Below are 11,898 nucleotides of genomic sequence, written 5' to 3'. Positions count from 1 at the left end.
TGCTAAGAAGTTGGTTACATCTCTTTCACCATCGAGAGTTTCACAAACCAATGTGGCAAAGCTCATGCAAAAGTTTACAAGTGATGAGGCAATGATGCCAATCAACACATAGAAATTTTTGAATCAGTGTATGAAAATTGAGGACCTTTGAGCAATCAAATAAAAATCCATGCCTTTTCCTTAACTTTTGATGGAAAAGCACACCAATGGTATCAATCTCTTAAGCTTGAGGATAAAATTAACTTTACAAGGCTTCAGAATTTGTTCATACTAAGTTTTGCACAGAGCAGTGACAAATGGAGACAAGACCGCCCCAGATCAAATACCAAAGGCTCATAGTCAAATTGCCCCAAGACCGCATTCTACTACATTTCGAGCTATCCTGAACCCAAAGATTTTCATTGTAGATTCATGTGACTAGATGATGCACGGTCGAGTATTTATAGATCCTTTCGCATCACAAAGCCATGGGCAGTTGTATCAAACCACCCGTGTAATTACTTTTATGGTCAACAAATTTCAGCTTCGATTATGAGGTGTGGTCAATCAAATTTTTAAGTCTTATGCCAATCACAATATAGGATCACTCTTGATGCATTACCGTTGGTCTCATAGAACCTGGTCGTCTTTTGTACGATCTTAATTAAAATCCCTCTCTCTCTCTCTCTCTCTCTCTCTCGGTGCCGTCATATGGATCAAATGTGGTCCATTGGCTTGGTTATGACAGATTAGGCAGCACCCTGTAACATGACTGCAGACGCTAAGCATGATTATGTTAAATTATTTCTGATTAAGCAAACACTAATCTTCTTGCAAAATTAAAAACACACAGAAGTAGATAGAAGGCGAAGAGAGACTCTTTACCTAACCTACTTCTACTGTATGTCACCAACACATAATGAGTATAAATACAACAAAAAACACATATCTTAACTCAACTTTGTAATTGTATGCTGTGCCATTCTGCTACATGCATAACTTAACTGATGGCCAAAAGGTTACTTGCGGTCCTCCACTAGAGAAAGGGTAAAATGCTCATGGAAGCTACATACTTGCCCTCAGATGTTGCCTTTTAGGCGACTACTAGTGAAGATCATGTTCATGTGCAGCCTGATTAGGGTAGGAACATGTGACACACATTGGCGGCACTAGAGCCATCCAGTCCACCCCCGTCTTCCATGTGTTACCTTAGCAAGTGCACTCCAGTCGCAGCAGGCCAGACATCTGAGACCCACTGGGGAGAGGCGTTCCTCCACACTGCAATTCAAGATCCAAGAGATCCTCCAAAGACCTAGGAGAGTGCTCTACCAGGGGCAGTGGACGCAGACGCCAACTCCCAAACCACCCCACACAATCAGGAATCAAGCTCCCCAGATTGGAGCTAGACTAACCATCCCATGAGACAGGGAACCTGCCATAATCGCATCGACATTGCGAGTAAAAGCAGCAATCGCTACCATTCTTGCACTATCGTGCCAGTAATCCTCACAAATAGAATTTCTCTTCCCCAAAAACCTCGTTCGCATCTTCGATAGGAAATCTTCAGTGCTTTATCTTTGTTTAATTGCTGCTTTAACTTTGATAGAATTGCCATAGCCAAATGCCAGTCATCCGGAGATTTTGGACAAAACGTATGGGTATCCCATTGGGCGTATTGATTAAAGTACATATGATGGCCAACTTTTCACCATGCCTACATAACATTTTTTTTTTTTGCATCATTGGCATTAAAATGTCAACTTGGAACACAACCTTCATCTCTGATTTTGAGGGAAAGATCAACTTTTGCGTTAATACTTCGGCTTTCTGAATGTCCTTAATCCCCAACCAAAAATTTATGTACAATTCTACCCGTGTCAGTCCACCAACAATTTCCTGGCCTCTTCCATGCTTGTTTTTCCACTGTCATTGCCTCAACCTTGTTCCCTTCCTCCTGCCTGTTAGCACCTGCATAGACATTAGACATTAAGACATACGCTGCAGCATCCTTTTCATCCAAGCACACTGCATGTTCAAAGGCTTGTCTTCCAAGCTCCACATTTCCCCACTTTATACAAGCACCCAATACAGAATGCCACACGGCAAGATCAGGACAGAATGGCAACTTCTTGATCATTGCTACTACTTTGTCTAATTGACCTTCACGGCCAACAAGATCAACCATGCAACTGTGGTGCTTAAGAGTTGGAATGATGCCATAGTCTTTGCTCATGGCCTCAAAGTACAACTGACCCTTATCAGATAGACCTGTCTGACTGCACGCATTGAGAACGATAACAAAGGTGATGGCATCTGGCTTTATACCTTCTCCTAGCATTCTGTCAAAGATACGGAAAACATTTTCACTTTCTCCATTCTGGGCATATCCTGCGGTAAGTGAATTCCATGAGACAATGCCTTGAATTGGAAGCTTGTCAAACACTTGCTGTGCCATGGCAAGCGAGCCACATCTGGCATACATATTGACTAAAGCAGTGCCAACAACAAGGTCTCTTTCCAGCAACCCCTTTCTTTCAATTTCAGCATGTATTTCTCGCCCCCTGTATGTGGCTCCTAAGCTCCCACAAGCTTTCAAGCAACAAATGAATGTGACAGCATTTGGGGAGACACCCTCAAGTTGCATCTGTTCAAAACACTTGAGTGCTACATCACCATGCCCATGTTCAGCATATCCTGCAATGAGGGCATTCCACGTGACTACAGTTCGAACTTGAACTTGGTTGAACACTTCCCGTGCTTTGACAAGCAAGCCACATTTGGCATACATATCAACCAAGGTATTTCCAACAAGGTCTTTTTCTACTAACCCCTTTCTGGCAACCTTAGCATGTATTTCTCGACCCTTGTCTGTGGCTCCTATGCTGCCACAAGCTTTCAAGATGCAAACAAATGTGACAGCATCAGGAGAGAAACCCTCAAGCTGCATCTTCTCAAAACACTTGAGAGCTTCCTCACCACACCCATGTTCGGCATATCCTGCAATAAGTGCATTCCACGAGACTACAGTCCGTACTGGAAGCTTGTCAAAAACTTCCTGTGCTTTCACAAGCGAGCCACATTTACCATACATATCAACCAAGGTGCTGCCAACAAAAAGGTCTCTTTCCAGCAACCCTTTTCTTGCAATCTCAGCATGTATTTCACAACCCTTGTCTGTGGCTCTTAAATTGCCACAAGCCTTCAGGCTGCAAACAAACGTGACAGCATTTGGGGAGACACCCTCAAGTTGCATCTGTTCAAAACACTTGAGTGCCTCCTCACCATACCCATGTTCAACATATCCTGCAATTAGTACATTCCATGAGATTATGTTTCGAACTCGAAGCTTGTCAAACACTTGTTGTGCTTGGGCAAGCAAGCCACATTTGGCATGCATATTAATCAAGGCAGTGCCAACAACAAGGTCTCTTTCCAATAACCCTGTTCTTTCAATCTCATCGTGTATTTCTTGCCCTTTGCCTGCGGCTCCTATGCTGGCACAAGCTTTCAAGCAGCAAACAAACGTGACAGCATCTGGAGAGACACCGTTGCATTGCATCTGTTCAAAGCACTTGAGTGCTTCCTCCCCGTGCCCATGTTCAGCATATCCTGAGATTAGTGCATTCCATGTTAGTACATTTCGAGCTAGAAGTTCGTCAAACACTTGCTGTGCTTTGGCAGGTGAGCCACATTTGGCGTACATATCCACCAAGGCAGTGCCAACAACAAGGTCTCTTTCCAAAATCCCTTTTCTAGTGATTTGAGCATGTATTTCTTGACCCTTGTTTGTGGCTCCTATGATGCCACAAGCTTTCAAGCTGTAAACAAATGTGGCAGCATTTGGGGAGACACCCTTGAGTTGCATCTGTTCAAAACACTTCAGTCCTTCCTCACCATGCCCATGCTCAGCATATCCTGCAATAAGTGCATTCCAGGAGACTGCGTCTTGAATTGTAAGCTTGTCAAACACTTGCTGCGCTTTCACAAGCAAGCCACATTTGGCATACATATCGACCAAGGCATTGCCAAGAACAAGGTTTCCTTCCAAAAATCTCTTTCTTTCAATCTCAGCATGTATTTCACAGCCCTTCTCTGTGGCTCCTATGCTGCCACAAGCCTTCAAGCTGCAAACAAATGTGAGAGCATTTGGGGAGACTCTTTTGTGTTGCATCTGTTCAAAACTCTTGAGTGCTTCCTCACCGTGTCCATGTTCAGCATATCCTCCAATAAGTGATGTCCAAGAGACTACATCTCGAACTGGAAGCTTGTCAAACACTTGTTGTGCTTCGGCAAGCGAGCCACATTTGGCATACATATCAACCAAGGCATTGCCAACAACCAGGTTTCTTTCCAACAACCCCTTTCTTTCAATCTCAGCATGTATTTCCTGACCCTTGTCTGTGGCTCCTATACTGCCACAAGCTTTCAAACTGCAAATAAATGTGACGGCATCTGGAGACACACCCTCAAGTTGCATCTTTTCGAAACAATTGAGTGCTTCCTCACTATGCCCATGTTCGACATATCCTGCAATAAGTGCAGTCCACGAGACTACATTTCGAACTGGAAGTTTGTCAAACACTTCTTGAGCTTTGGCAACCCAGCCACATTTGAGATACATGTCCAGCAAGGTGCTGCCAACAAAACCGTCTCTTTCCAGCAACCCTGTTCTGGCAACTTCGGCATGTATTTTGAGACCCCTTTCCAGATCTTTCAGCTTTGCACAAGCCTTCAATAAGGCCACAAAAGTGTGGCAACTGGGATATACAGGACCGGCTTCTTGCATTTTTTGGTACAGGATGAGAGCATGATGTGGCTTTCCACATCTGACATAGCCTGTGATGAGGGAATTCCAGGAACGCTCATTCGGATACACCAACCTGTCAAAAACCTTCTGGGCATCGTGCATGCTTCCAACTTCCACCAACATCGAGACAAGGTAGTTCCCAAGTGATGTATGAGCTTCAAGCCCGCTTTTGCTCATGTAGGCATGCAGGCGTAGGGCATGCATGTGGTCCCTCTCCTTCCTGCACTTGTGCAAGATGCGTGCAAAGTCCTCAATGGAAGGCTGGGGCAGCACGCCTTCTTCCAAGGAAGAGAGCGCCTCATCTAAGGTAAGAGTCCCCCAACCACCGTCAGTACTGTTGTTCTTCTTCTTCATGTCTTTTTCTTGTGCTTTGTGCATTATCTCAATCGCACGGAGCTCTTCTGCTCTCTCGAGCCATAGCCTGTCTTCTTTGACGCCACTTGGATTGTAGGAGTCGTCCATCCATAGCGATTCCTTGGTAAGTTTATGATTGAAATCCGGGGCCTTTGGGTTCGTCTGTAACACACAAGCACAGAGGACATAGAGTCAATAGAGAGAGAGAGAGAGAGAGAGAGAGCATCATCAGTTACTTTGCGTCTGCATCGCATCTCCGGGACAGCTGCACAGCGAATTTGACGTGTGCCGGAGGGCAGCTTGAAGTACCCAAAATGGCGCATACATTAAAATATGGCAATGGCTTCTTCGCCATCGCTGTCCTGTCCAATCATGACATTGTGGCTCTTCCCATAGAAGAAGTCGAAGTCGCCTTGTCACCCTCATGTCTAAAAGGCACGGTGCATTTAAGAGGGGTTCAAGTGGGATCAACGATAAGGGGCCCGATTTTGGGCGGGGGCAATCCGGGCCGTCGGATCCTCGAAAGTAAACTAGGGCCCCAAAATAAACTAGGGATGTCCCTTATAACAATAGCATATATTAATATGGGCCAAATATATTAGCTTGTAGATATTATAGCCTAATGGTAAGACTATGGCTTCCTAGTGGCAAATCACGGGTTCAAATCCTTTCTTTTGCATTTTGAGACTTAGGCAAAAAAATTTCTAAGTCCAAACTTGGGAACTGGAGTAAACTAGTCAATATGGCAAGCCCGACTTTACTACGAGGTGGCCCTAGTTTACTTTGGGGCCGTAGATCTTTTGTAAACTAGAGGAGGCAAAGCACGACATCTCAAAAAAAAATTGGCCTGTGAAGTAAACTAGGATCCCTAGTTTACTTCACACGCCGAGTGTAGACGTCACAAAAAAAACTCGGCCTGTGAAGTAAACTAGGATCCCTAGTTTACTTTACAGGCCGAGTTTTTTTTCGGCCCTAGTTTCCTTTTGGCGATCCAATGAACATTCTGAGCATTATGATTGATGATACGCCTATGTCTACCTACTTTCCAGTCAATCATAGTGATGCATTAGGAGATATGGATACATTAGACTATCATGTGGATCAGTTTTTTATTAGTGATGCATCCATTAGCATGCTTGAGATTGGGGATGATGATACTTTACATGTTGATGAGCATACGATAGTGCATGAGGAGCATAGACCTGAGTTCCTAGTGCTAGATGAGTCAAGCTACTCTTTTAGGGCTTCTATTCACGGGGATATCTATGATTCTATCTCTACTCCTAGCTCTCATAGCATACCTGGTAGCATTCACTTAGGTTTAGTGCATATGTTTGGGTAGTCAGGCACTGCACATGAGCATAGCCATTTGAGGTGGGACCTCGTAGGAGAAAGGATTCTGCATATGGATCTAGAGAGATTTTCATTTGATCTAAATATGTACCTAGATTCATTTTTATTGGAGATAGATCTATCTTGGGATCTAGGCCATATAGGGGCATCATGGATTGGTATATATCATTCTTATAGGGGTGCCCTTAGTGATCTTGGATATTCCGAGGTTTATAAGCGTGCATTCACGGCATTAGGAACATGTGTGGGGACCTAAGAACATGTGTGGCCCAGTATGATTGTGAACATGCATCTCGAGATATGAACATGTGTGGTTGGATACCTGCAAACTTATAAACATGCATTCAGTAGTGAGAACGTGCATTTCTAGTTTGGCATGTTGTGAGGGGAAATCTGAGCCCCTCACAAACATGATGTATGTATATATAGAGTGTGTGTATGATAGTGTTGTGCGAATCCAAGGTAGCCAAAGATGTGTGGCAGGCAAAGGAAAAATGCAAATGTGCTAAACCAAAATAGAAGCAATACGGGCGATCATGGAAGCCAGGCGGCATAATCTTCTAGAAGATAACAAAGGCAGCGAGCGACAGGGCTTGACGAGAAAAATGGGTGATTAACCAAGTGTTGTTGGATAACAGTAAGGTTGAAGAGACCATCAAGAAAGAACTGCAGTTGTGTGGGCTTTTGCAAGTTTCACTGTAGCACGCTAGAGATGCCTACATCTATTTCTAGGTCTACAAAGAAGAGTCAGATGCAGTGAGGGAGGAGTGTTTGGATCAAAGAACAAGGAGGTAGCCGAGTGAAGGATTGGCCAAGGTGTTTCCTGGATTCTCTAAGCAAAACCTTTATTACAAACGTGATCCAGATTAGAACTTCTTTGACTATACCTGTTTTCTAGTTGAAAGCTGGTTAGTCAAGGATGAAGATGATGATGATGTAAAAATTGGAGTTGCGGGTCTATCTGTGGTGGCAGATCCTGAAAGTTTCTTGTACTTTCTTCAATTTTCTTTGAAGCCCAAGGTCTCAGGCTTGTTCAGGTTGTTTGTTTGGTTTGAATGAAGGGTAGAGTGTTTTGAGCTTGTGTTTTTTGTAGTTTGGTGAGTTTTTGTGCCTTGATGCTTTATTTGTGTTGAGTTAAGTGAGCTGATGGAGGGATCTCTGAGAGGGCAAATCAAGTGTCTTTTGTGTCAAAACTGATTCTGAGTTAGAATGAGAAGAGAAAGTATATAGAGTTACTTCTGTGTAAGCAGAACATCAAAACCATTATCTGGGAGTAAGAGGATCTTGAGCTGACTTGTCTGAGTGTGTAAGAAGTGTTTCTGGGCCTCGTCTGACAGTTAGAGCTGTCATCTATTAGTAATAGGAAGGTTTTGTGTTCTGAGCGCTTTCTGTGTGGCATCAATGATTCAGGTGCTGTTAGTTGAGTATCCATTGTGATGGGATTTTGTGTGGTTTGAGTGGTGTGAGCAACTAGAAGTGCTAGTTGACTCAGAAAAGAGAGATTCCACTTCAGCTAGGTCAGAGTTAGTCATCCTCAAGAGGAAAGTGATTCGGAGTTAGCTGTGGGCTTGTAAAACTATTGGCACAGCAAAGAGCATGTGAGGTGATATCCCTTCAAGTTTGGAGTGGTCTGAGGGTCAGGCAGAGTCTATGGACACAGAGGAAAAGGACGTGGGATCTACGGCTAAGGGGCCCAATTTTGGGTGGGGGTGATTTGGGCCATCGGATCGCCAAAAGTAAACTAAGGATCCTAGTTTACTTCAGAGGCCAAGTTTTTTTTGTGATGTCCGCACTCGGCCTATGAAGTAAACTAGGGATCCTAGTTTACTTCACAAGCCAAGTTTTCTTTGAGATATTGTGCTTCGCCTCCCCTAGTTTACAAAAGATCTAGGGCCCCAAACTAAACTAGGGCCACGCTGTAGTAAAGTCGGGGTTGCCATATTGCATAGTTTACTCCAGTTCTCGAGTTTAGACTTAGAATTATTTTGCCTAAGTAGCAAAATGCAAAAGAAAGGATTTGAACCCATGACGTGCCGCAATGGAGGCCATAGTAATAGGCTATAATTTCTACTAGCTAGTGTAAGCGACCCCATATTAATATATGCTTTTGTTATGCGGGGACAATCCTAGTTTACTTTGGGGCCCTAGTTTATTATCGGGCGGCCCTAGTTTACTTTTGGGGATCCAATGGTCCGCCCCCGCCCAAAATCGGGGCCCCCTCAGCCCCGTCGATCCCACTTGAACCCCCTCTTAAATGCATCGTGCCTTTTAGACACGAGGCCTTGTCACGGTTCACAAGAGAGGACAATTGTGGCTTGCCACACTTGCAATGTAGGCACACACATATATACATATATATATATATATATATATATATATATACACATACATACATACACATATATATATATACATACATACACACATATACATACATACATATATATATATACATACATACACACATATACATACATACATATCTATATATACATACATACATACACATATATATACATACATACACACATATACATACATACATATCTATATATACATACATACATACACATATATATACATACATACATACATATATATATATATGGAATATTCAAGTCCTATTCAAACTTTTATTTTCCTTTTCTCACACTTGTCAACAATGACAAACATTCACTCATGGCGCCAACAAAGAGAGTGCATAGATTAGGGGTGATGCACCATATCCAACCATAGCATTGGCTTCATAGCATTAGCTTTTCATCTAGTGATATTGCCATTCAACAGATCAAAGAGAGTTGCTAGATTAGGGGTGATGCACTGTATCCAACTATAGCATTGGCTTCATAGCATTAGCTTTTCACTTAGTGATACTGCCATCTTGTGTCACTAGAGCGAGTGTATAGTCTCGCCAAAGAGTCATGCACCCTCACACCACCTATAGAAATCGAGACTCTTGTTTCATCAATTATCATGGATATATTCGAGCGACATAGGGATTCATTGACTCAGGAGAGGTGGATATTGTAGCTAGGCACTCTCTTGTTTAAATATATTAATTTGTAGAGACATATACACGAAGAGATAGTGTGTTCTATACAAAAGCACATCTTAGTCTCGTGAGAGAGCATGTCCCGCAATATCAAGTTATGATGGGAGTTAACCTATAGAGGCAAGACCCAATGTTAGGATTTTTAGCTCATTACCTTGCCTAAACATGTATCATGGGGACTTTGTCTAAGGGCCGCATTGGTTACAACTTCCACATTGAGGTGAGCTAGCTTCATTAGTTATCATCTTTCCATTCTCACACCAAAAAGCTCCTTGTTCAAAGGGTGAGCTAGTCAGACCTCTATTCACAATGGTGGATGTAAAAAGAGTTCGCATGGTGGATGCATAGGGAGTTCACATGAGTGGATGCAAGGAGCGCTCTATATTCACAAACAATAGTGGATGCAAGGAGAGCTCTATATTCACAAACAACAGTGGATGCAAAGAGAGCTCTATTCACATGAGTGGATGCAAGGAGAGATTTATTCACAATGGTGGATGCAAGGAGAGTTCACCAACCTATGTTACACATGCCACTCAAGGAAGAAAATAAGAAGATGATAGAGTACACTAGTAGCCTCCATTACATGCATGCAAGCTTCTACCCAAAGACTAAGTATGCATAAATTCAAAGTTAAATTGGATTATATACATGGAGTTGTTTTCACACTTCCCTTGCAAAGACTTGAAATAGCTCCTATTGTTATAATTGAAGTCTAATGACTTCCCCATTTCACATTAAGCTCAATGTTTCGACTGCTTTAACATATAGTTCCCATCGTTACAAAAGATCAAAATGAATTACAAAAGTGGATGCACGCACCTTACAAAACAATCTTGGAGATGTCAACCAATATAGTTAACATATCCCCCTTCCTAAACCTGATGATGTCCTCAACAACAGTTGTTGTTGTTGTAGAAGTCTCCAAATCCATATGTTGCATGCTCTAGAGATCCACTTGCCAATTTGTCGAAGAAGGGCAAAGTGTGACCGAATTCTAGTATCAAATGTATGTCTTCAAAGGCGACAACCCGTGGAAGTAAGGATTAAGTTGGAGTTATCTTTTCTTTTTGCGTCTCTTTGAACTTGGACCATAGCCACATACGCTTGATTAGCATGAATTTGATGGTGAGTCCTCTATACGCAAAAGATGCTTACAATAGACAACTCTCCTTGAGGTAAGGATTCATCAATAAGGATTAAGTTGGAGTTACCTTCTCTTTTTACATCTCTCTAAACTTGGACCAAAGCCACTTATGCTTTGATAAGCATGAATTGATGGCCAATTCTCGATATCCAAGGTGCTTCACAATAGATGATAGCATGTGAGGTCAATCCTATATGTAAGGTGCTTCACAATAGATGACCTAGCATGTGAGGTCAATCCTTGAGGTACCTCATGCTCGATGGCAGTTATAAGCCCATGTGGATCCATAAAATAAGGATTATAATAAGTTGGAGTTGTCTTTTGTTTTTACATCTCTTCAAACTTGGACCAGAGCCACTGTATGCCTGATCAACATGAATTGATGGTAAGTCCTCTATATACAAAAGATGCTCATAATAGATGACCTTCCTTGAGGTAAGGATTCATCATCAATAAGGATTAAGTTGGAGTTATAGTTTCTTTTTGCATCTCTCTACAGTTGGACCAAAGCCATTTATGCTTTGATAAGCATGAATTAATGTGGTCAATCCTCTATATGCAAGGTGCTTCAATAGATGACCTAGCATGCAACATCCTTGAGGTACCTCACACTCGATAAGCCCATGTCGACTTTGGTGGTGACCTTGAGGCACTTGTCACCTCTCATGTAGCCTTCACATGTGGATAGAAAATGCTAGTTGACATATGCCTTCTATAAAGTGGTGTTTTTGATGTCCCTTATTATTGCAATATCATAAGTAGTATATACTCATCATCATAAACATAATCGCCTTGAAGCATGAGGTCCCATAGAGATGAAGGTCTTTGAAATATTACTATTCATGAAAAGGCCTCGATGACAACTATGGCGGCAGGTTTAGCTCTCCCTCTTTTGAAATGCTTAGCTCAATAGGAGATGTGTATGTGTATGTTAAACTACTTCATAGGTTAACATGGTTTCACCTTCCCGACCTACCATAAGGCACTTTGCCAACTTACCCACTCGAATTGGCACCTGCCTTTTATAAGAAAGCATGATGGAACATATGAAGCAAACTTACCATGAGCTTAGTACCAAATAAGGAAGTCACTAAATTTGTATGCATACCTTGCTTTTTACTAGTAGTGGCCTGGGACTATTTTAAAGTTTTGTCCAACCTAGTGTAAAAGCTAGCCATCACTTGTATACTTATATACCAGCTAGTC

General features: G+C 42.4%; 1 protein-coding gene across 1 annotated transcript; it reads right to left on the bottom strand.

Annotated features, from left to right (window-relative positions):
- Positions 1 to 926: 926 nt before the first annotated feature.
- On the bottom strand, positions 927 to 5,561 carry LOC147620878 (pentatricopeptide repeat-containing protein At3g09040, mitochondrial-like). Its single transcript, XM_086825141.1, has 2 exons — positions 5,377 to 5,561; positions 927 to 5,302 (listed from the first exon to the last, which is right to left on the bottom strand). Exons 1-2 carry the CDS (start codon positions 5,461 to 5,463, stop codon positions 1,817 to 1,819), a joined length of 3,573 nt encoding a protein of 1,190 aa, XP_086681267.1. The 5' UTR covers positions 5,464 to 5,561; the 3' UTR covers positions 927 to 1,816.
- Positions 5,562 to 11,898: the final 6,337 nt, after the last annotated feature.

Source organism: Cibotium barometz, chromosome 31 (genome assembly GCF_041138505.1).
Source record: "Cibotium barometz isolate CiBa-2024 chromosome 31, ASM4113850v1, whole genome shotgun sequence".
Lineage (NCBI taxonomy): Eukaryota > Viridiplantae > Streptophyta > Polypodiopsida > Cyatheales > Cibotiaceae > Cibotium > Cibotium barometz.
Note: the sequence above shows the minus strand (reverse complement) of the source record. Positions and strands in the feature narration are given on the sequence as shown.

What these genes read in the sequence shown, in the direction of transcription:
- LOC147620878 (XM_086825141.1), bottom strand. Translation starts at nt 5,463, where the DNA reads ATGCGCCATTTTGGGTACTTCAAGCTGCCCTCCGGCACACGTCAAATT. An exon ending in AGATGCGATGCAGACGCAAA is followed by an intron (nt 5,303 to 5,376) that starts GTAACTGATGAT and finishes TGTGTGTTACAG; the next exon opens with ACGAACCCAAAGGCCCCGGA.